The sequence below is a fragment of the Oncorhynchus keta genome, chromosome 35 (genome assembly GCF_023373465.1).
Source record: "Oncorhynchus keta strain PuntledgeMale-10-30-2019 chromosome 35, Oket_V2, whole genome shotgun sequence".
NCBI lineage: Eukaryota > Metazoa > Chordata > Actinopteri > Salmoniformes > Salmonidae > Oncorhynchus > Oncorhynchus keta.
The window spans coordinates 15,726,914-15,752,882 of NC_068455.1; the positions used below are offsets into that span (position 1 = coordinate 15,726,914).

A 25,969-nucleotide genomic window follows, 5' to 3' on the forward strand; every position below is an offset into this window, starting at 1 on the left:
CCTTGGGGACAAACAACCGATTGGCAGGACCTCCTTTCGGGTCCGGTTCAATAGCTTGAGCTCGTCTCAAGGTATCCTCAACTTGCCACGAGATCGGAGCCACGATCTTAGCAGCAGGAAGGACAGGCATCTCGAATGGCAGGAGCGTAGACTCGGGACAGGGCATCCGGTTTGAGATTCTTCGACCCGGGCCGATAGGTGAGGATAAACTGGAATCGATTGAAGAAATGAGACCATCTAGCTTGTCTAGAGTTCAACCGCTTCGCCTGCTGGATATACTCCAGATTTTTGTGGTCCGTAAGCACTTGAAACGGGTGAGAAGCCCCCTCGAGCCAGTGTCTCCATTCCTTCAATGCCATCTTAACCGCTAGGAGTTCACGATCCCCCACATCGTAGTTCCTCTCAGCCGGGGTAAGCCGGTGTGAGAAGAAAGCGCACGGATGAAGCTTCTTGTCTTCACCCCTCTGAGACAGGACAGCTCCAACACCAACCTCTGAGGCGTCTACCTCCACCACAAACGTTTCATCCGTAGTCGGTAGTATCAGGATGGGAGCAGAGAGGACGCGCTGCTTGAGTCCTTGGAAGGCCGTCTCAGCTTCTCTTCCCCACAAAAACCTTGCATTGCCACCCTTGGTTAAAGCTGAGAGAGGGGCTGCCACCAAGCTGAAGTTCTTGATGAACTTGCGGTAAAAGTTAGTGAAGCCCAGGAAACGCTGAACTTCCTTAACGGATTTTGGGGTGGGCCAATCCGCTACCGCCCCTACCTTCCTGGGGTCCATTTGGACTCGACCGGGTTCCACTACAAATCCCAGGAATTGTACTCGGGATGAATGGAATTCACATTTTTCCGGCTTAACGTACAGATGGCTGTCTAGGAGGCGTTTGAGTACTTGTCTGACATACTTTGTGTGTTCTTGAAGAGAGCTCGAATAGATGAGGATGTCATCCAAGTAAACAAACACAAATATGTTAAGCATATCCCTAAGCACATCGTTTATGAGCGCTTGGAACACCGCTGGGGCGTTGGTCAGGCCGAAGGGCATCACCAAGTATTCATAGTGACCAGTAGGCGTGTTGAAAGCGGTCTTCCACTCGTCACCAGGTCTGATCCGCACAAGATGGTATGCGTTCCGCAGGTCAAGCTTAGTGAAAACAACTGCTTCCTGGAGCAGCTCGAAGGCTGTGGCCATAAGGGGTAGCGGGTAACGGTTACGGACGGTTATGGTATAGAGTCCCCGGTAGTCGATGCAAGGACGTAATCCACCGTCTTTCTTGGCTACAAAGAAAACCCTGCTCCCGCCGGGAGGGTGGATGGACGCATGAGGCCTGCTTCCAGAGCGTCCTTGATGTAGGTATCCATAGCAGCTCGTTCGGGTGGAGATAGGGAAAAGATCCGACCCTTGGGGGGGCAAGTGCCCGGAAACAGTTCGATGGGGCAATCATAATGTCTATGGGGTGGTAGCATGGTGGCCCTCTGTTTGCTAAATACCAGTTTGAGGTCATGATAACACTCGGGAACTTGGGTCAGGTCGATGGATTCTAAAGACTCGGGAGTAGAACTCGGGGAATTCGGGAAAATACAAGTAGCTTGGCACGTAGGACCCCACTGCTTGATAGTGCCCACAGACCAGTCGATGTGAGGGTTATGGCTGTGAAGCCAGGGGTATCCAAGGACGAGAGGGAACTCGGAACAGGAGATCAAATGAAAGTTAATCAATTCCTGGTGTTGTGACACTGAAAGTCGCAAGGAGGTAGTGACATGAGTAACAAGTCCAGATCCCAAAGGGCTTCCATCCAATGTAGTAACCCTCATGGGGTCACTTAGAGGTTCAGAGGGAAAGCCATTCTCCTTCGCCCAGACACCATCCATGAAGTTACCTGCGGCTCCAGAGTCTACCAAGGCTTGAAGGTGAAGCTTGTGGTTGTCCCAGGAAAGGGTGACTGGAATGAGCAGACGGGAGTTGGACGGATGGGAGGAGGTTGTTTCCCGTTACAGTTCCCCCGGTCTGTACGGGACAGAGCGTTTCCCTGGAGCCCGGGACACGTGGAACGGAAATGGCCCGGTTTGCCGCAATATAGACAGCGTCGCTCCTCATCCGGCGGTCTCTCTCAACCTGGGAGATGCCATTCTGCATGGGTTCCGGTGGAGCCAGCGAGGATAAAGGTGGGGACTCGGAGCTGGGACTGATAGGGGCTAGAGGTCTACGGTTGAGTTCTCTCTCTCTCAGACGCTGGTCAATGCGTGAGGCCAACTTGATCAGGGACTCGAGATTGTCCGGTGGTTCCCGAGTGGCCAGTTAATCTTGGATAGTGTCCGAAAGGCCTTTCAGAAAGCACACCGTGAGCGCCTCGTTGTTCCAGCCACTCGCTGCTGCCACCGTGCGGAACTGGATGGCATAGTCCGTCACGCTGCGCCGACCTTGGTGGAGAGTCAGGAGCTGTTTGGCTGAGTCAGGACCACTGCTTGGGCCTTGAAACACTCGTTTGAATTCCTCAGCAAAGGCAGAGTAGCTGGCACAGCAGAAACTATGAGCATCCCACACAGCAGTAGCCCAGGCCAGGGCTTTTTCCAACAGCAGGGTGATGATATATGCGACCTTAGACCGGTCGGTGGGGAACGACGAGGGTTGCAGCTCGAAGGAGAGAGAACATTGGGTGAGAAACCCTTTACAAGCACTTGGATCACCTGAGAACCGTTGGGGAGGTGGAAGACGAGGTTCAGCCAGAGGGTTAACTGCCATGGGTACGTGAATCTGAGGTACTGGGACGGGAACTGTTGCCGGGGTAAGTCGATCAGATATCTGCTTTATGGAAGTCAGCATCTCCGACAGAAGATGAGAATGTCTAGCCATTAAGGCCTCTTGCTGAACCAGGGCGGCTTCGTGGCGTTGGACAGTCTCCTGGTGGTGGGACAGCATGGCAACAAGGTCCTGGGCACTGGCTGCCTCTGGGTTCATTTTTGGCTCTGTGTTTCTGTCAGGACCCGGTTTACGAACCCGGGTCTCCGGAGTGAGAAACAGTCACTTAACCAACTGAGCCACGAATAGTCGGCAGAACCCAGAAGATGAGGCAGACACAGCAGTACTTGAGACGGTGTATTTAATGAAGTAAAAAGCGGAGTTCTTCAGGAAAACATGTAACTCCACAACCTCAAAAGGAATTCCACAAGAACAAAGGTAATCCTCCAAGACAAAAGGTAAATCCACAAGGTGGAAGGTATAGCACAAAAAGCCTCAAAAGATACTCAAAAACAAACAAACAAGAACAAAATACAGAATTCCACAAGAGAGTCCACCGGGATCAACAAGAGTTCACAGAGTACTAGGGCTGGGTGCTAACATACAAACACAGAGCAAAGAACTGAGGAAAACAAAGGGTTTAAATACAATCAGGGGAAACGAGGCACAGGTGCAAATAATAATGGGGATCAAGGGAAAACAAAAGGTCAAAAGGCACAATGGGGGCATCTAGTGACCAAAAACCGGAACAACCCTGGCCAAATCCTGACAGATGGGTCCAGGTTTTGACTTCACATAGACCAACTTCAGGTGCTTAGAGACATAGTTCTCGCTTTCTCTCTCTCTCATTCGGTCTCTTTATCTTTCTCTCTGTCGGTGTGAATGACCCAGTTCTGGGAGCGTTGGCTGTGTTGTCATGTTCCATTCTCCGTCATCTGCTTATGCCACATCCGCCCAGCGCCGGGACGCAGTCCGACACTGGGGGCAGCCAAGCAATCAGGATCGAGCGAGCAACGGGCAGGAAGGAACAAACACTCTTTGTGACAGGGACACTTACCTCACTAACGTAACAAAAAAAAAAAAACATTTAGGGAGGTGACAATAAAATAATTCACTTAACGGCCAGGTCGCAGTTGTAAATGAGAAACTTGTTCTCAACTGGCCTACCTGGTGAAATAAAGGTGAAATAAAAAATGTTAAAACCAAAGGTCTTCAAAGTGACACTTTGACCTCACCAGTAGACTTACTGTATGACCCTGGTCAACAGTTATTGTAGGTCGCCTGGGGTGCTCTAGCAGTTTGAATCCCACCCACTGTCCTTTAAAAACTCACTTTTATGTCACTCTTTACCTGATTTCTGAAAGAAAACGTTGGGTGTGTGGATACAGTTGAGCATCACTCACACAGTGAGCTTGTGCATTGCAATGAGCCATATGCTCTCTGAGACCAACCCAACGTAAATATGGGCAATAGTGTACTGTCAACATGCTGCTGTTCACACTTTCCGATGGCAGTAAAGTTGTGGACTCAGGTTACTTTACAAAGTGCTATTTTGTCTTGCTGGTTAATATATTGTTTAAATTAACACCTAAAAAATTGATGGGCCCGTAGAGCGATGAAATAGATTGGCTATACATTTTAAACTGAATTGAAAAGGTGGAGGCTGTGTGTGTGTAGCAGAATGGTGTCGTACGATTCACTTTGTTGGTTGTAAAACTATCTGAGGTCTCTCTCTCTCTCTCTCTCTCTCTCTCACACACACACACACACACACACACACACACACACACACACACACACACACACACACACACACACACACACACACACACACACATGGACTGTGTCTAATGGTCACATATTGAAGAATACTGAGAAGCTTGTGTTTTGGGTTGTTCAACAGGGCTAGTGTACACTGTGCATCTGTCTGTCTTCAACAGGGCCAGTGTACACCAAGCATCTGTCTGTCTTCAACAGGGCCAGTGTACACTGTGCATCTGTCTGTCTTCAACAGGGCCAGTGTACACCATGCATCTGTCTGTCTTCAACAGGGCCAGTGTACACCATGCATCTGTCTGTCTTCAACAGGGCCAGTGTACACCATGCATCTGTCTGTCTTCAACAGGGCTAGTGTACACCATGCATCTCAACAGGGGGCCAGTGTACACCATGCATCTGTCTGTCATCTGTCTGTCTGTCTTCAACAGGGCCAGTGTACACCGTGCATCAGTGTACACCATGCATCTGTCTGTCTTCAACAGGGCCAGTGTACACCGTGCATCTGTCTGTCTTCAACAGGGCCAGTGTACACCGTGCATCTGTCTGTCTTCAACAGGGCCAGTGTACACCATGCATCTGTCTGTCTTCAACAGGGCCAGTGTACACCATGCATCTGTCTGTCTTCAACAGGGCCAGTGTACACCATGCATCTGTCTGTCTTCAACAGGGCCAGTGTACACCATGCATCTGTCTGTCTTCAACAGGGCCAGTGTACACCATGCATCTGTCTGTCTTCAACAGGGCTAGTGTACACCATGCATCTGTCTGTCTTCAACAGGGCCAGTGTACACCGTGCATCTGTCTGTCTTCAACAGGGCCAGTGTACACCGTGCATCTGTCTGTCTGTCCTCTAATTAAATAATTAGACCCGAGGAGGTGTGGTATAGGGGCGGCAGGTAGCCTAGTTGTTAGAGTGTTGGGCTAGGAACTGAAAGGTTGCTAGATCGACAAGGTACAAATCTGTCGTTCTGCCTCTGAACAAGGCAGTTAACCCACTGTTCCTAGGCCATCATTGTAAATAAGAATTTGTTCTTAACTGTCTTGCCTAGTTAAATAAAGGTTAAATAAAATAAACCAGCTACAGTTTGGATGTCTTCTCAGTCAGTTTGGCGGTGGTGAGGCGAATGTGTTGTGGCACTCCACTCCCTGTATATTCTGTGTATTCCTCTGTTTCCATAGATACCTCTGTATTCATCTGTTGATCTATATTTAGCTGCTCATCAGATGTGGTATTTCAGAGCATTAAGTCTCCTCTAATTAGCCTTCAACAGAGAAGCCTGCTCTCTCTCTCTTTCTCTCCCTCTATCTTTAGTTCTCTCTCTTCATTAGCTCTTCTCCCACCCACCCACCCTCTCCCTCCCCCACTCTCTCTTTCTCTCTCTTGCTCTCTGTCTCACACACACACACATGTTTGTTTTACTATATTTTTGGGGACCAAACGGTTGATTCCCATTCAAAACCTTGTACCTTATACCTAACACTAATTCTAACACCTAATTCCGGCTGGCAAAATGTCCTTGTCTTACTATCCTTCTGGTCCCCACAAGGATAGATAACCCAAAAGCACACACACACACACACACACACACACACACACACACACACACACACACACACACACACACACACACACACACACACACACACACACACACACACACACACACACACACACACACACACACACACACACACACACACTCAGTCACACTCAGTCACACTCAGTCACACACACACACACACACACACACTCAGTCACACTCAGTCACACTCAGTCACACACACACACACACACACACACACACACACACACACACACACACACACACACACACACACACACACACACACACACACACACACACACACACACACACACACACACACACTCAGTCACACTCACACTATCTTTTTTTCTCTCTATTCATTGCTCTCCGTTTTTTGCTCTTTCTTTCTCTCTCTCTTTGTCTTTCTTTCTCTCTTTCTATTATTCACTCTTTCTATCATTCTCTCTCTTTCTATCTTTCTCTCTCTCTCTATCTGTCTCTCTTTCTGTCTTTCTCTCTCTCTTTCTGTCTTTCTCTCTCTCTTTCTGTCTTTTGTTTCTCTCTTTCTATTATTCTCTCTTTTTGTCTCTCTCTTTTTTCTCTTTTTCTCTGTTATTCCTGTCTCTGTTTTTTCTTCTTTCCTGTGTTGAGTGATCTCCTCACTCTCTCCCTAGAGGTGCTTGTCTCTGAATGCCTGTGTGTGTGTGTAGGAGAGGCTGTAATAAATAGCTCCTCTTGCGTAAGCGTCAGAGCTAGCTAGCGTCACCCCTTTCTCTGTCACTCACATATAGCAAAGGTTTCATGTGATGTAGGCCTTTCTGTGTGTCTGGCTTTTGTCCTCTTCACATTCAACAACAGCTACTCAACACTGTCTTGTCCTACCATCATCTGTCTCTGTGCTGTTGTCAACAGATTGTGACAGCATGGTTATAACTTCTCTGCCCCATCCTCACTGCACTGCGCACACACACACGCACATAGAGGGACTCTGCCTCCCCTGCCGAGGGACACAGCTTATCCCACCAGCATGCATATCACATCTTGTGTACTCCTTAATGTATGTGTGAAATTACAACCTTTTTTCTCTCTCTCTTTCTCTCCTTCCTTTATCCTATTCTATCCTACTCTAGATGGGATGGGTCGAGTCTTAGCTCAGGACGTCTATGCCAAAGACAACCTGCCTCCGTTCCCTGCATCAGTCAAAGATGGTTACGCCGTGCGAGGTGAGACGCCAGTTTTAGTAGGTGTAGAGTTCTGTAGTTTGAGAGATTACAAACTTTTCATGCTTGTTTTTGTGTGAGTTTGACCCTTGCAGCTTGTTTTCAGATATAGAGGCATTACTGTTCTCTCTCTTTCTCTCACCACCTCTCTCTCTTTCTATTTCTCATCCCTCTCTCTGTTCCTTTAAGCGGCCGACGGTCCTGGAGATCGCTTCATCATTGGGGAGTCACAGGCAGGACAGCAGGTGAGCTCCTTACAGTTTGAGCCCTGATATTTTGGAGTATCCCTCCCTCCATCCCTCTCTGTATCTCAGTGTATTCCCATGGGCTATCCTGCCATGTGGAGTTACACAGGTCACTGGCTCACTGTGATTACAAGATAATCCAGAGACTACACAGAGACAGACCCCGTCTCTCTCTCTACCTCTACACAGAGACAGACCCCGTCTCTGTCTCTACCTCTACACAGAGACAGACCCTGTCTCTCTCTCTACCTCTACACAGAGACAGACCCCGTCTCTCTCTCTACCTCTACACAGAGACAGACCCCGTCTCTCTCTCTACCTCTAAACAGAGACAGACCCCGTCTCTCTCTACATCTACACAGAGACGGACCCCGTCGCTCTCTCTACCTCTACACAGAGACAGACCCGTCGCTCTCTCTACCTCTACACAGAGACAGACCCGTCGCTCTCTCTACCTCTACACAGAGACAGACCCCGTCTCTCTCTCTACTCTACACAGAGACAGACCCCGTCTCTCTCTCTACCTCTACACAGAGACAGACCCCGTCTCTCTCTCTACCTCTACACAGAGACAGACCCCGTCTCTCTCTCTACCTCTACACAGAGACAGACCCCGTCTCTCTCTCTACCTCTAAACAGAGACAGACCCCGTCTCTCTCTCTACATCTACACAGAGACGGACCCCGTCGCTCTCTCTACCTCTACACAGAGACAGACCCTGTCTCTCTCTACCTCTACACAGAGACAGACCCCGTCGCTCTCTCTACCTCTACACAGAGACAGACCCCGTCTCTCTCTCTACCTCTACACAGAGACAGACCCCGTGCTCTCTCTACCTCTACACAGAGACAGACCCCGTCTCTCTCTCTACCTCTACACAGAGACAGACCCCGTCTTTCTCTCTACCTCTACACAGAGACAGACCCCGTCTCTCTCTCTACTCTACACAGAGACAGACCCCGTCTCTCTCTCTACCTCTACACAGAGACAGACCCCGTCTCTCTCTCTACCTCTAAACAGAGACAGACCCCGTCTCTCTCTCTACATCTACACAGAGACGGACCCCGTCTCTCTCTACCTCTACACAGAGACAGACCCCGTCTCTCTCTACCTCTACACAGAGACAGACCCCGTCTCTCTCTACCTCTACACAGAGACAGACCCCGTCTCTCTCTCTACCTCTACACAGAGACAGACCCCGTCTCTCTCTCTACCTCTACACAGAGACAGACCCCGTGCTCTCTCTACCTCTACACAGAGACAGACCCCGTCTCTCTCTCTACCTCTACACAGAGACAGACCCCGTCGCTGTCTCTACCTCTACACAGAGACAGACCCTGTCTCTCTCTCTACCTCTACACAGAGACAGACCCCGTCTCTCTCTCTACCTCTACACAGAGACAGACCCCGTCTCTCTCTCTACCTCTACACAGACAGACCCTGCCTCTCTCTCTATCTCTACACAGACCCTGTCTCTCTCTCTACTCTACACAGACCCTCTCTCTCTCTCTACTCTACACAGACCCTGTCTCCCTCTCTCTACTCTACACAGACCCTGTCTTTCTCTCTCTACTCTACACAGACCCTGTCTCTCTCTCTACTCTACACAGACCCTGTCTCTCTCTCTACTCTACACAGACCCTGTCTCTCTCTCTCTACTCTACACAGACCCTGTCTCTCCTCTCTACTCTACACAGACCCTGTCTCTCTCTCTCTACTCTACACAGACCCTCTCTCTCTCTCTACTCTACACAGACCCTGTCTCTCTCTCTCTACTCTACACAGACCCTGTCTCTCTCTCTCTACTCTACACAGACCCTGTCTTTCTCTCTACTCTACACAGACCCTGTCTCTCTCGCTCTACTCTACACAGACCCTGTCTCTCTCTCTCTACTCTACACAGACCCTGTCTCTCTCTCTCTACTCTACACAGACCCTGTCTCTCTCTCTACACAGACCCTGTCTCTCTCTACAACACTCGACTCTGCTTTCTGGGTTAAATCCATAATAATACATTTACATTTTAGAATTCTCACACTGCCTCCGCTATGGACACACAGCCTCCGCTACGGACACACTGCCTCCGCTATGGACACACTGCCTCCGCTATGGACACACTGCCTCCGCTATGGACACACAGCCTCCGCTATGGACACACAGCCTCCGCTATGGACACACAGCCTCCGCTATGGACACACTGCCTCCGCTATGGACACACAGCCTCCGCTATGGACACACAGCCTCCGCTACGGACACACTGCCTCCGCTACGGACACACAGCCTCCGCTATGGACACACAGCCTCCGCTATGGACACACAGCCTCCGCTATGGACACACTGCCTCCGCTATGGACACACAGCCTCCGCTATGGACACACAGCCTCCGCTATGGACACACTGCCTCCGCTATGGACACACAGCCTCCGCTATGGACACACAGCCTCCGCTACGGACACACTGCCTCCGCTATGGACACACAGCCTCCGCTACGGACACACTGCCTCCGCTACGGACACACAGCCTCCGCTACGGACACACTGCCTCCGCTACGGACACACTGCCTCCGCTACGGACACACTGCCTCCGCTACGGACACACTGCCTCCGCTACGGACACACAGCCTCCGCTACGGACACACTGCCTCCGCTACGGACACACTGCCTCCGCTACGGACACACAGCCTCCGCTACGGACACACAGCCTCCGCTACGGACACACTGCCTCCGCTACGGACACACTGCCTCCGCTACGGACACACTGCCTCCGCTGCGGACACACTGACTCCGCTACGGACACACTGCCTCCGCTACGGACACACTGACTCCGCTACGGACACACTGACTCCGCTACGGACACACTGCCTCCGCTACGGACACACTGCCTCCGCTACGGACACACTGCCTCCGCTGCGGACACACTGACTCCGCTGCGGACACACTGACTCCGCTACGGACACACTGACTCCGCTACGGACACACTGACTCCGCTACGGACACACTGACTCCGCTACGGACACACTGACTCCGCTGCGGACACACTGCCTCCGCTGCGGACACACTGACTCCGCTACGGACACACTGACTCCGCTGCGGACACACTGACTCCGCTACGGACACACTGACTCCGCTGCGGACACACTGACTCCGCTGCGGACACACTGACTCCGCTACGGACACACTGACTCCGCTGCGGACACACTGACTCCGCTACGGACACACTGACTCCGCTGCGGACACACTGACTCCGCTACGGACACACTGACTCCGCTGCGGACACACTGACTCCGCTACGGACACACTGACTCCGCTGCGGACACACTGACTCCGCTGCGGACACACTGACTCCGCTACGGACACACTGACTCCGCTACGGACACACTGCTTCCACTATTGATGCTCATGTTAATAAGTATATCTTGTGAAAATTGTATATAGTCGATTTCTGATAATTCAGCTTCCCAATTGAAATGTTGATAACACTACTTCATGCTGGTAGTTATGTTGCAGATATAATGCCTTGGAATATGTGTTATAAGCATGTTTAGCACCTTTATAATGTCCAACCTGCATGTGTGTCTCTGTAGCCGACCCACACAGTGATGCCGGGCCAGGTGATGAGGGTGACAACGGGGGCTCCTGTCCCCTGTGGGGCAGATGCTGTAGTGCAGGTGGAGGACACAGAGCTGCTTCGAGAGTCTGACGACGTGAGTCAACACCCGACTTCTCTCCTTCTTTCCTCCTTCTTCCCTCTCTCTCTCTCTCTGAAGACGTGAGTCAACCAGCACTCTCCCTCTCCCATCTCCTGTGGCAACTTCCTGACCCCCTCTCAATTTATTTCAATGAACTTTATCCACATGGAATATACTATACAAATACATTACAATAACATACAATATGTCTCTCGCCTCTCTGTTTTGCAACTTTCCCTCAATCCTTTCTCCTGTCTCCAGTATCTCCTCTCCACAAACAGACAGGCTTTCTGTATTGTACATGTAGACTTCCTCATCTGCCACAAACCTCTTCCTGCCAATAGTACGGAATGTAATCTCCTTCATTAACCGCTCTGTTTGTCGTTGCAGGGCACAGAAGAGCTGGAAGTGCGGATCTTGGTACAGGCCCGCCCTGGACAGGACATCAGGTGAGTGACAAGTTTCAGGTTGGGCTCCATTTTTATTGAAATCCAGTTAAATCAGGAAGTAAACTGAAATTCCAGTTTTACTCAACGCTTTTCTGTAACAGAACTCTACCTCCAGTGCTGAGAGATGAACCATTTCCCCAACGCGCCGTTTCTCTAGAGAGAAATCAAATCATTCACAAGAGAAATCAAGTTAAGAACCATGTGGGATGCTGAGCGGAAGGGAGTTCTAGTTTTCATGAAGCAAATATTCAATTTAGTTCAGCGCAGAAACGTGGTGATTAACTACAATCATCAAATCAAGTTTTCTTTATACAGCACATTTCAGACATGGAATGCGACGCAATGGTTTTTTTGAACAATGAAAATAAAAGCTGAAATATTTACTACACAACAAACATGAGGATAAAAAAACAGCAACAATAAAGACTGAAAAGCACCCCGAGGTAAAGCAAAGCTAAAAATGTGTTTTAACATCTCTTCTAAATATGTCAACAGTTTCAGCCCCCTCAGGTTCTCTGGCAGACTATTCCAGAGGCTGGGGGTATAGTAACTAAAGGCTGCCTCTCCATGCCTCTTGGTCCTAGACTTTGGGATAGTTAAAAGGCCAGAGGACCTGAGGGACCTACTTGGGTACATGACTTAAAGCATGTCTGACATGTATTGGGGTGCACCATCGTGGATTGATTTAACAACCAATAGAAGAATCTTAAAATGAATTATAAACTCACAGGCAGCCAGTGACCATAATCCATTGTGCTTGTTCTTTCTTTCGCCTGTTCCTTCCAGCTCGGACAGTGATGGATACACCTTTACACCTGCTATGTTAAGTTAGATACACATAGACTGCATAGACTGCATGAGAGAGGAATGTACACAACACAAGGACGAGAGAGAGGGATAGAGACCGTTTGTGAAAGTATACCATATCTACTTTGAAGAAGTAGTAAAATGATTTTGTCAGACAGCTCTGCAGCATACTTAGGCAGGCTAGTCTTGCTAAATAGGATGACTGAAGACAGTACAGTATGGAGAGAACAGAGATCATGTTGTCTGGCTGGCTGACTGTTACTGCCTGAGCAGAGATGAGACGATGACTTTAAGGAGGGAAACATAATTAAAGTAATATACACAACTGCAGTATTTTATTATTTCATAGTAATTTCTACCGAATGTGAACCTTACAAAGACAATGGAATATTTTAAATATTTTGGCAATTGAATGTTAAAAGCTCTAAAGTCATTTTACATGTACATTTTTTATCATTTAGCAGACACTCTTAGACAGAACAACTTACAGTTAGTGCATTCATCTTAAAATAGCTAGGTGGGACAACAACATACAGTTCAATAAATTATTTATATTGCTTGACTTATTCCACATTTTGTTATGTTACAGCCTTTTTTCTCTCGCCCCATCTACACACAATACCCTATAATGACAAAGTGAAACATGTTTTGAGAAATGTTAGCAAATTTGTTGAAAGTAAGTGTTCACACTTCTGAGTCAATACATGTTAGATTCACCTTTGGCAGCGGTACAGTTGTGAGTCTTTCTGGATAAGTTGGCTGTGATTGGGAGTCCCATAGGGTTTTGGTTTGGCCGGGGTAGGCCATCATTGTAAATAAGAATTTGTTCTTAGCTGACTTGCCTAGTTAAATAAAATTTTAACATTTAAAACAAAAGTCTCTAAGAGCTTCGCACATCTGGATTGTACAATATTTGCCCAGTTATTATTAAAATCATTCTACAAGATCTGTCAAATTGGTTGTAGATTATTGCTAGACAAACATTTTCAAGTCTTGCCATAGATTTTCAACCAGATTTATGTCAAAACTGAAAGGTGAATTCATCTCACAGTGTCTGGTGGAAACCAGACTGAACCAGGTTTTTCTCTAGGATTTTGGTTGTGTTTAGCTCCATTCCGTTTCTTTTGATCCTGAAAAACTCCCCAGTTCTTAACAATTACAAGCATACTGATAACATGATGCAGCCACCAGTATGCTTGAAAATATGGAGAGTGGTACTCAGTAATGTGTTGCATTTTTGCAGTATTACTTTAGTGCCGCCTTGTTTAGTGCCAGGATGCATATTTTGGAATATTTCTGTATAGTCTTCTTTTCACTCTGTAAATTAGCTTAGTATTGTGGAGCAACTACGGTGTTGTTGATCATTCCTCAGTTTTCACAGCCATTAAACTCTGTAACTGTTTAAAAGTCTCCATTGGCCCCATTGGCAGTTTTGTTCCTCTCCGGCAACTGAGTTAGGAAGGACGCCTGTGTCTTTGTATTGGCTGGGTGTATTGAAACCCCATCCAAAGTGTCATTAATAACTTCACCATAGTCAAAGGGATATTCAATGTCTGCTTTTTTATTTTTTACCCATTTACCAATAGGTTCCCTTCTTAGCGAGGCACTGGAAAACCTCACTGGTCTTTGTGGTTGAATCTGTTTGAAATTCACTGCTCCACTGAGGGACCTTTCAGATAATTGTATGTGTGGCGAGGTAGTCATTAAAAAATTATGTCAAACACTATTATTGCACACAGAATGAGTCCATGCAACTTATTATGTGACTTGTTAAGTACATTTTTACTCCTGAACTTATTTAGTCCTGCCATAAGAAAGTGATTGAATAGTTAATAACTCAAGACATTTCAGCTTATCATTTTTTATTCATCTGTATATTTTTTTTTTTTTAAGATATTGAAGAACATCATTCCACTTGGACATTATGGGGTATTGTGTGTAGGCCAGTGACCCAAAAATCTAAATGTTATCAATTTTAAATTCAGGCTGTAACACAACAAAATGTGGAAAATGTCAAGGAACGTGAATCCTTTCTGAAGGCTCTGTATCACAGTCGTAGTAAGTACATTTTTCCTCAATAAAGCAGCAAAGTCCAAGCTAGTAAAAGGGAGAAGGGAGTCAAGTGTGAGTCATTTATATATAATCACGGTTCCCAATTCTCCTTTATAACAATAAGACTGTTCTAATTACTGACTACTCCTTTAACCCTTACTTTCCCCTATTGTCTGTGAACTAACCTGTCTTTAGGTTTGACTTCGCTTTTCTTCACGCTGTCTTCCTTTGTCAGTACTGCTCTTGGTTGGTTCGTAGATCTGCTACCATGCTACAGTACTAGTGTAATGTGTGTAGTGTCACGTCTGCTCCCGCTCTTCCCCCCTGGTGCTTGAGGGCGCCAGGCTGCCCTGTATCACTCACTCCTATCATCTATCACTCACACCTGCCTTCCCTCGTCACGCGCATCAGCGATATTGGACTCACCTGGACTCACTCACTCATTTGTATATTTCCTCCCCTATATTTGTCAGTTCCCTTGCTCTGTTCCCCCCTGCTGCATTGATTGTCTTTTGTTTGTGTTACTCGTTTGCTGACGCTGTTCCTGTCTCGTTCCATGTCCGTTCCACATGAAATGTTTGACTCCCCATACCTGCTTCGCCTCTCCAGCGTCATTCCATGTGACACATAGTCTAGATACTGTGATCATTTTTTAACCGAACCGACCTCAAAAAGCACTAATAGCTCAGCACTATGTATTGCACAGCCATGTCTACAGTATCTGAGTGCCTGCCACTCACCCAGCTCCCTCTGTTCCTTCATCCAGGCCTATAGGTCATGATATAAATCTTGAGGTACTACTAGGGATGCCACACTGGGGGTCACGAGTCATGAAGGCAGTGAAATTCCACGTGACCGTAGTACCAGTACTGTCTCTGCCACTCACCCAGCCCCTTCTGTCTCCCCTCCCTCCAGGCCTATAGGTCATGATATAAAGCGTGGGGAATGTGTCCTGTCTAAGGGTACCCACATGGGCCCTTCTGAGATTGGCCTGCTGGCCACCGTAGGAGTCACTGAGGTGGAGGTGCAGAAGTTCCCAGTGGTGGCTGTCATGTCAACTGGCAACGAGGTGAACACACAAACACATATCCATGCACACATATTTTGCCATCGTTCATGGTATCTTTAATACCTGGGATTGCAGTGGCAGGTAGCCTAGAGGTTAGAGAGGTGGGTAAGACATCAACCGATTGCCGGTTTGAATCCCAGGTTCTGACAGGAAAATATTGCAGGATGTGAGATGGTTTCCTGTAGAATATGAACAATAAAGTAAACTTCTGTGTGTGTGTGTGCGCACGTGTAGCTGTTGAACCCAGAGGATGACCTGCACCCAGGGAAGATCAGGGACAGTAACAGATCTACACTGCTGGCCACCATTCAGGAACATGGCTACCCTACCATCAACTTGGGCATCGTCGGAGACAAGTCAGTCAACAACACTCAATCATAAGCCTCAGTAACAATGGCTTCATCTACCCTCCTAGAAAATATTGTGCTGGTTTCCTGGACACACATTAATCCTAGTCCTGGACTAAAAACGCATGCTCGATGGTGAATCTGAAAGCACAAGGCTAAAATCTGTGTCTGGAAAGCTATAGATTCATCTACGATCAGAAAGATGGGAGGGTATGAACTGTGACCTGTGACCTTTCTCATACAGCCCAGACGACCTCCTTAATGCCCTGAACGAGGGGATCAGCCGTGCTGACGTCATCATCACCTCAGGAGGTGTGTCCATGGGAGAGAAGGTAAGATTATATAAAAATAAAAAAAAGTTTAAAAAGAACAAGGTTCTTTTTAAACAGTGACCTCATAAAAATACATCTAAATAAGCGTCACTGCAGACACTGGTTTGATCCCGGGCTGTATCACAAATGGCTGTGATCGGGAATCCCATAGGGCGGCGCACAATTGGTCCAGTGTTGTCCGGGGTTATGGGAGGCTGGGGTAGGCCGTCATTGTAAATTCTTCTTTGTTCTTAGCTGACTTACCTAGTTAAATAAAGGTTAAATAACAAATTAGTGGTGAGGCAGTGTGCTTATTTAGATGTATATTTATGAGGTCACTGTGTTTGTGAGAGCAAATGAAATGGCTAGGGAGTAGGGGCTAGGGGCATTGTCCTTTGTCAGATGGCATCATTCTAATGTTACACGCAGTTGAGACAATGGGGCTAGGGGTGGAGTTTGGTCTCTATGTTGAACCACGAGTACTGTGCATCTGCTGTTCTGTTCCAGCTGTTATTCCTGCTGTTCTGATCCAGCTGTTCTGTTCCAGCTGTTACTCCTGCTGTTCTCATCCTGCTGTTCTCATCCTGCTGTTCTCATCCTGCTGTTACTCCTGCTGTTCTGATCCAGCTGTTATTCCTGCTGTTCTGATCCAGCTGTTCTGTTCCAGCTGTTACTCCTGCTGTTCTCATCCTGCTGTTCTCATCCTGCTGTTACTCCTGCTGTTCTCATCCTGCTGTTCTCATCCTGCTGTTCTCATCCAGCTGTTACTCCTGCTGTTCTCATCCTGCTGTTCTGTTCCAGCTGTTACTCCTGCTGTTCTCATCCTGCTGTTACTCCTGCTGTTCTCATCCTGCTGTTCTCATCCTGCTGTTCTCATCCTGCTGTTACTCCTGCTGTTCTCATCCAGCTGTTACTCCTCCTGTTCTCATCCTGCTGTTCTCATCCTGCTGTTACTCCTGCTGTTCTCATCCTGCTGTTACTCCTGCTGTTCTCATCCTGCTGTTCTCATCCTGCTGTTCTCATCCTGCTGTTACTCCTGCTGTTCTCATCCTGCTGTTCTCATCCTGCTGTTACTCCTGCTGTTCTCATCCTGCTGTTCTCATCCTGCTGTTCTCATCCTGCTGTTACTCCTGCTGTTCTCATCCTGCTGTTCTCATCCTGCTGTTCTCATCCTGCTGTTACTCCTGCTGTTCTCATCCTGCTGTTCTCATCCTGCTGTTACTCCTGCTGTTCTTATCCTGCTGTTACTCCTGCTGTTACCACACCATCTGTCAGACATAGAAACGTGTACACCTCACCATCTGTCAGACATAGAAACGTGTACACCTCACCCTCTGTCAGACATAGAAACGTGTACACCTCACCCTCTGTCAGACATAGAAACGTGTACACCTCACCATCTGTCAGACATAGAAACGTGTACACCTCACCCTCTGTCAGACATGGAAACGTGTACACCTCACCCTCTGTCAGACATAGAAACGTGTACACCTCACCCTCTGTCAGACATAGAAACGTGTACACCTCACCATCTGTCAGACATAGAAACGTGTACACCTCACCCTCTGTCAGACATAGAAACGTGTACACCTCACCCTCTGTCAGACATAGAAACGTGTACACCTCACCATCTGTCAGACATAGAAACGTGTACACCTCACCATCTGTCAGACATAGAAACGTGTACACCTCACCATCTGTCAGACATAGAAACGTGTACACCTCACCCTCTGTCAGCCATGGAAACGTGTACACCTCACCCTCTGTCAGCCATGGAAACGTGTACACCTCACCATCTGTCAGACATAGAAACGTGTACACCTCACCCTCTGTCAGACATGGAAACGTGTACACCTCACCATCTGTCAGACATAGAAACGTGTACACCTCACCATCTGTCAGACATAGAAACGTGTACACCTCACCATCTGTCAGACATAGAAACGTGTACACCTCACCCTCTGTCAGACATGGAAACGTGTACACCTCACCCTCTGTCAGCCATGGAAACGTGTACACCTCACCATCTGTCAGACATGAAACGTGTACACCTCACCCTCTGTCAGACATGGAAACGTGTACACCTCACCATCTGTCAGACATAGAAACGTGTACACCTCACCAGACATCTGTCAGACATAGAAACGTGTACACCTCACCCTCTGTCAGCCATGGAAACGTGTACACCTCACCCTCTGTCAGACATAGAAACGTGTACACCTCACCATCTGTCAGACATAGAAACGTGTACACCTCACCCTCTGTCAGACATAGAAACGTGTACACCTCACCCTCTGTCAGCCATGGAAACGTGTACACCTCACCATCTGTCAGACATAGAAACGTGTACACCTCACCCTCTGTCAGCCATGGAAACGTGTACACCTCACCCTCTGTCAGACATAGAAACGTGTACACCTCACCATCTGTCAGACATAGAAACGTGTACACCTCACCATCTGTCAGACATAGAAACGTGTACACCTCACCATCTGTCAGACATAGAAACGTGTACACCTCACCCTCTGTCAGCCATGGAAACGTGTACACCTCACCATCTGTCAGACATAGAAACGTGTACACCTCACCCTCTGTCAGACATGGAAACGTGTACACCTCACCCTCTGTCAGCCATGGAAACGTGTACACCTCACCATCTGTCAGACATAGAAACGTGTACACCTCACCCTCTGTCAGCCATGGAAACGTGTACACCTCACCCTCTGTCAGCCATAGAAACGTGTACACCTCACCATCTGTCAGACATAGAAACGTGTACACCTCACCATCTGTCAGACATAGAAACGTGTACACCTCACCCTCTGTCAGACATGGAAACGTGTACACCTCACCATCTGTCAGACATAGAAACGTGTACACCTCACCATCTGTCAGACATAGAAACGTGTACACCTCACCATCTGTCAGACATAAACGTGTAAAGACGTGTACACCTCACCCTCTGTCAGCCATGGAAACGTGTACACCTCACCATCTGTCAGACATAGAAACGTGTACACCTCACCCTCTGTCAGACATAGAAACGTGTACACCTCACCATCTGTCAGACATAGAAACGTGTACACCTCACCATCTGTCAGACATAGAAACGTGTACACCTCACCCTCTGTCAGACATAGAAACGTGTCAGTAGAGATAATCAAAGTCTCCGTTTAAACTCACTGATTTGATAAGAAGTTTAACACTGTCCTATGACAACTTCTTCCTCAACGTCAATATAATGAAAGGAATTTTATAATTCAATGAACATAATTCAATTAACTTTATAGGCATGAAATACACTGTAAACAAAACACAATAATATACTCTATATGTTTTTATGTTTCAGGACTATCTGAAGCAGGTGCTTGACATTGACCTCCACGCCCAGATCCATTTTGGACGCGTCTTTATGAAGCCAGGGTAAGACATATTTTTTTATTTTATAGTTTAGAGGTATATGCCTTGTTAATTCATCAAGTGAGGATGGTTTAGGAGAGATGGATAGTGAATCACGGAAGGTCTTAGTTGGTTCATCTTCTGTTTTCTTCTCTTAGTCTCCCCACCACGTTCGCCACTGTGGACATTGACGGGGCACGGAAACTCATATTTGCCCTACCAGGTATGTGTTTATGAGCTGTGCAAGTCGTATGTACTGTGTGTACAGTATCTGTTGTTTGTGTGTAGATCCGTAAATGATGTTGTTGAGTCTCAGGACTGGCAGGGGATCGCCGGCCTTGACTGCTCTGAGTCCAAAACGCCACCATTTAACAACCAAATATAAGTTTCCCTGAGAGAAACATGTTGTATTAATCCAGCAGCATGCCCTCAGACTGAGGTAATGTTTCTCTTTAATTACACCCCCCTTTCAGTTCCTACAGCATCCTGGAACAAAACAGCCTTCCTTCCACAGTAGCAGTTTTTTCCCCGATTGATCATTTACATTTTGTATTTGAGTTGTTGTTTATATTATAAATATGTTTGTGTGAGGGAATGTTTTATAAAAGCCCTCCAAAACCGTGTTCCTAGAGTTTACCTAAGACCCACCCAGCTCTAAACATCAGACCTCAGCCAGCCCCCTTATCCACACCAAACCTGAAATTGGACCCCTATTTGACCCACCCAACCAGCCCTGCTGACAACAACCTCTTGTCCCTCTACTTTCCTAGCCCCCCCTGCACCTTGACCTCTCCATTGCCCCCAGCAGGCCCCCTTGCCTCTGCCTGTCCTATTGCCTCCCCCAGCCCCCCTGCCTTGCCTCTGCCCGTCCTACGTATGTTCGGAGGGCTAGTCTGTGGCTGTGGTGACTGCCACTGTTTTTATATTCCCCCTTTAAGGTAATTTCACCTTCAGAGACACAGGTGCCATTTTCATCGACCATGTCCCCGACAGTGAGGCAAGCAGGGTGCCTGTGCCACCGCGCGGAAGTAGGTGCTACCACCGTGGTTGACCGTACCGTTCAGTGTGCTCACTGCTCTCTACCGGAAAGCAAGCTTACTTCAAATGAGCTCAGAAAACGGAATTTAAACTGAAAATGGGAAGAAAAAAAATTTGCTTTAAGTGATAAACTGAAACTTGGCCCAACCTCAAATGATATGAGCTTAAAATGATCTCAAAATGCAAACTTGAGGCCAAATGAACTTTTTATCTCCCAAACTCAGTTTGGGCATGTTTGGGGGCATTTTTGTTCGTTTTTTTAGTAGTGATTAAGCAAAATAAGATCACTACACCTTTTAGTAAACCCAAACTTGAATCTTAACAAAAAATGTTCACATAAAATATAGAGTTTTTTTATTTTCTTATGTGATTTTCTGTTCGGTTTTCTGAGAGAGAAATATTGTTTTGTTTCTGTGGCGTTGCTGTTGGTTCTGTCGCGCCTCGTTCTGTTTCTCAGTGTGGTCCCGAGCCCCTGTGGGTATCTATCCCATCATTCCATGCTGTTGCTTGTTGTTATGATTTGAGAGCGCTACTCACCCTTCCCCTGCTGTTTGATTTCATTTGACCTTTTTTGACACCTCCCATCACTGCTGCTGGTTGGTGTAAAGACTTTTCCCACTCTCCCCAAAGAGCGCTCACCCACTTCTCCCACGCTCCCCAAAAAGTGCTCACCCACTTCTCCCACGCTCCCCAAAAAGTGCTCACCCACTTCTCCCACTCCCCTAAAGAGCGCTCACCCACTTCTCCCACGCTCCCCAAAAAGTGCTCACCCACTTCTCCCACTCCCCTAAAGAGCGCTCACCCACTTCTCCCACTCCCCTAAAGAGCGCTCACCCACTTCTCCCACGCTCCCCAAAAAGCGCTCACCCACTTCTCCCACTCCCCTAAAGAGCACTCACCCACTTCTCCCACTCCCCCAAAGAGCGCTCACCCACTTTTCCCACCCTCCCCAAAGAGCGCTCACCCACTTCTCGCACTCCCCTAAAGAGCGCTCACCCACTTCTCCCACTCCCCTAAAGAGCGCTCACCCACTTCTCGCACTCCCCTAAAGAGTGCACCCCTCCAGTCCCTCTTCTGTGCAACCTTAAGTCAGAAGCGTACCTGTCTCAACTGTCTGCCTCCTCATCCCCCCGGCCCCCAGCCCAAGTCCCCGGCCCAGCCCCCAGCCCGGCCCCCAGCCCAAGTCCCCTGCCCAGCCCGGCCCCCAGCCCAAGTCCCCCGGCCCAGCCCCCAGCCCGGCCCCCAGCCCAAGTCCCCCTGCACAGCCAAGGCACCCAGCTTGGTCCCCCGGCACAGCCCGGCCCCCAGCCCAAGTCCCCCTGCACAGCCAAGGCACCCAGCTTGGTCCCCCGGCCCAGCCCGGCCCCATACTGACAGGCCAGTGGGGTGAGAAGAGAACCACTCTGCATTGAGCCTTTATCCTGTCCTACAGGGGCTGCCAGCTGGAGCATGTCAATAACAATAATGCTCCTACACCCCAACCCGTCCAAACCTTCTCTGGCCTATCCTGTCATCTCCCACCTTAGCCCTCTGAACAGTGGTAATGTCCCGTCCTTTTCTCCCTCTCATCCTCAGCCCCTCTCTTTCTGTTGGTCAGGTAACCCAGTGTCTGCGGTCGTCACCTGTAACCTCTTCGTAATCCCTGCTCTAAGGAAGATGCAGGGGATCCTGGACCCTCGGCCCACCATCATCAAAGCCAGGGTAAGTTAACAAGAGTTTTTATTTTTTGATTTTTTTACACATAGCTTAATGCAAATACATTGGGGTTTAAAGTTGAGTGTGATGTCATCATTCTGTGCCCTGCTTTCTCCTGTGTGTGTAAACAGCTTTCCTGTGATGTAAAGTTGGACCCTCGTCCAGAGTACCACCGCTGCATCCTGACATGGCACCACCAGGAGCCTCTGCCATGGGCACAGAGCACAGGTATTATCTCATACACACAATACTTTGTCATCAGCACGTTTGCATGTAAAAAATGGATAAGGGAAAGTGTGTATCAAAAAGTTGATCCTTGTCATGTTATTGGCTCTCTCTCTATCTCCCCACCCTCCTCCCTCTCTCTCCCCCCTCTATCCCTCTCTGCCAACACTCTCCTTTTTTTATCTTGCTCACTCTTTATCTCTCTCGGTCTCTCTCCCCCCTAAAGGAAATCAGATGAGTAGTCGACTTATGAGCATGAGGAGTGCCAACGGGCTGCTGATGTTGCCTCCTAAAACAGAGCAATACGTGGAGCTGCATAAAGGAGAGGTTGTGGACGTGATGGTCATAGGACGACTATGATGATGTCATCTTACGGGGACAGATAGATAGACAGGGAGAGAAAGTGGTGCATGTCCACATATCATAACTATTCTGTAATATGCAATGGCACAGCTAGTTTTTGTTGATTTGAAGTTCATCAAGTATAATTAACCAACATCTCGAACACAAAGTAAATGAAGTACATACATTGATCATGAAATCTGAATTTGAAAAGATCATTGTATTTCATAGAAAGACAATGTTATACCTTTTAAAAGTGAAAAAAAATAAGAGATTTATTCTGTATTATATTATTATAATTATTATTATTAATATTATATTGTCATATTAAGCAACTCTGTTTCTCTTTCATCCTTGCAATTGCTTTGTGTGTTCAACCCTAGACCTTATAGATAGATAGCAGTAGCATTTCAATAACAAGCTGTAGGTGCTCAAAAAAAAATACAAATAAATTACTATTTTCTTATCTCACAAAAAAATGACAGTAAATACATATCTTCTTTTTGAACAACGGAAACCCTTTTGAGATAATGTCAGAAGTCCCTCTTGGGGAACGTCCTGATTCTCCACCCTTCTCCTGAAGTGTACACTTGCACACTCCCCATCATTTTTAAAGGTATTGGATTGGTGAAGGTAGGCATTGACTGGAGGGAGTTTCCACCATGACTAGATCCATGCAGGAATAGAGTGAAGAATCAGGATGTAGCCTTGGTGCTCTGTCTTATTAGGAGTGTTTTCAGGGTCCCGAGGGTGCCTTTAGCTATATTTCCCCTTCCTTTAGTATTCTTCTTCTCTTCTATGCCTCATTATATGGGCTTTATAATGCCTCATAATGGCTTCACACACAGCTTTGCTTGTTGTTTTTCTTGTGAGTCGTGTTTGTGTGCAGTTGCCAAAAGTGGTGGGTATCTTGGGCCAAAAGTCATAGGGTCATCATGATGAGACCTGGGCCTGTATTCATAAAGTGGCTCGGAGTAGTGATCTAGGACCAGGTCCCCCCGTCTATATAATCTTATTCATTATGATAAACTGATCCTAGATCAGCACTCCTACTCCTTTATGATTACAGGCCTTGAAGGTGGAGAAAGGCTGCGAGTGGCCTGCCTGTGCCCCCTAGGCTGACTGTTTCCCCTAGCTGCCCCCCAGGCCCACTACTGTAGCTTCCCCTCCAGGCCCACAGGCTGCCCCCCAGGCACCCTAGCTGCCCCCTAGCTACCACCCAGGCCCACTAACTTCCTTCCAGACTGATCGTTCCCCCTAGCTACCCCCCAGGCCCACTAGCTACCCCCCAGGCCCACTAACTTCCTTCCAGGCTGATCGTTCCCCCTAGCTACCCCCCAGGCCCACTAACTTCCTTCCAGGCTGATCGTTCCCCTAGCTGCCCCACAGGCCCACTAGCTACCCCCCAGGCCCACTAACTTCCTTCCAGGCTGATCGTTCCCCCTAGCTGCCCCACAGGCCCACTAGCTACCCCCCAGGCCCACTAACTTCCTTCCAGGCTGATCGTTTCCCCTAGCTGCCCCACAGGCCCACTAGCTACCCCCCAGGCCCACTAACTTCCTTCCAGGCTGATCGTTTCCCCTAGCTACCCCCCAGGCCCACGAGCTACCCCCCAGGCCCACTAACTTCCTTCCAGGCTGATCGTTTCCCCTAGCTGCCCCCCAGGCCCACTAGCTACCCCCCAGGCCCACTAACTTCCTTCCAGGCTGATTGTTTCCCCTAGCTACCCCCCAGGCCCACTAGCTACCCCCCAGGCCCACTAACTTCCTTCCAGGCTGATCGTTCCCCCTAGCTACCCCCCAGGCCCACTAACTTCCTTCCAGGCTGATCGTTTCCCCTAGCTACCCCCCAGGCCCACTAACTTCCTTCCAGGCTGATCGTTTCCCCTAGCTACCCCCCCAGGCCCACTAGCTACCCCCCAGGCCCACTAACTTCCTTCCAGGCTGATCGTTCCCCCTAGCTACCCCCCCAGGCCCACTAGCTACCCCCAGGCCCACTAACTTCCTTCCAGGCTGATCCCCCCTAGCTGCCCCACAGGCCCACTAGCTACCCCCAGGCCCACTAACTTCCTTCCAGGCTGATCCCCCTAGCTACCCCCAGGCCCACTAACTTCCTTCCAGGCTGATCGTTTCCCCTAGCTACCCCCCCAGGCCCACTAGCTACCCCCCCAGGCCCACTAACTTCCTTCCAGGCTGATCGTTCCCCCTAGCTGCCCCACAGGCCCACTAGCTTCTTCATAGTCTGACCTGGTCCTGAAGTCCCACCCAGAGACGTGTATTCTTACACATATCTAAATATATGCCTCTGGTCCCACCCTGTCCCCTGACCTTCTACTTTACCAACACGGCCTGTCTCCCTCCCACCCTCACCCCTCCAGGACTGCTCACCTCACACATACTAGTACAGATATGTGAGGGAACTGGAGGAGGGAGGAAACTTAGTCTTTTATTTGTTTAATTTCAGAAGGAAGAAACAGCTTATTTAAAGTGCTGACTGCCTTTTTAACAACTATTCAAACAATGTACAGAAAAATACATGAATACAAAAGAGTGATATTGTACAGATTATGGTGACCAGCAATCCTGACTAAATTAATGAAGCAATGGGGAGATATTGAACTCTGTACTATAAACGTTTTCTGTAATATTGATGAAACGAATGAAAAATTAAACATCCTTGATCATTATGTAAAACAATTTCTTCAGTCTCTTATTTATAAACTGACGTGTCCAATTTGAAATATAAAACGATTATATTGTATTCTATGCTACATAGAGAGTACATCAAAATATTTCTACAGCATTGGTCCTTGATTTCAGCAAAAGCTTGCCCTGGGTAAAAATAAAAACATCTAAATCAACCCTGTCACTTACAGACGTAAAGCATAGACTGTATATATGTAAAGTCGTCTTTCATTGGACAAAATATAATTGTTTCGGGTCCTGTGAGCAGCATTGTCCAATCGCGAACGTTGTTTCATGCGAAATTACTGGGCGCTGTAGAGCAAAAGGGAGACCC

At 48.0% G+C, this 25,969-nt stretch overlaps 1 protein-coding gene across 8 annotated transcripts in view; it reads left to right on the top strand.

The window, feature by feature from the left end:
- The window catches only part of gphna (gephyrin a), a 136,542-nt gene extending 112,243 nt beyond the window's left edge, over positions 1-24,299 (top strand). For 3 of the 8 annotated variants that reach the window (XM_052496635.1, XM_052496639.1, XM_052496641.1), the window contains 12 exons: positions 7,195-7,287; positions 7,474-7,529; positions 11,113-11,232; positions 11,608-11,666; positions 15,441-15,594; positions 15,829-15,950; positions 16,186-16,273; positions 19,602-19,675; positions 19,810-19,874; positions 22,287-22,390; positions 22,516-22,612; positions 22,836-24,298. In XM_052496635.1, coding sequence (XP_052352595.1) covers positions 7,195-7,287; positions 7,474-7,529; positions 11,113-11,232; positions 11,608-11,666; positions 15,441-15,594; positions 15,829-15,950; positions 16,186-16,273; positions 19,602-19,675; positions 19,810-19,874; positions 22,287-22,390; positions 22,516-22,612; positions 22,836-22,969 — 1,166 coding nt within the window. In that variant the 3' untranslated portion in view covers positions 22,970-24,298. Of the gene's footprint in view, positions 1-7,194; positions 7,288-7,473; positions 7,530-11,112; positions 11,233-11,607; positions 11,667-15,440; positions 15,595-15,828; positions 15,951-16,185; positions 16,274-19,601; positions 19,676-19,809; positions 19,875-20,589; positions 20,718-22,286; positions 22,391-22,515; positions 22,613-22,835 lie in introns of those variants that run through there. The other 5 variants (XM_052496637.1, XM_052496636.1, XM_052496638.1 and 2 more) reach the window with 4 other exon arrangements.
- Positions 24,300-25,969: the final 1,670 nt, after the last annotated feature.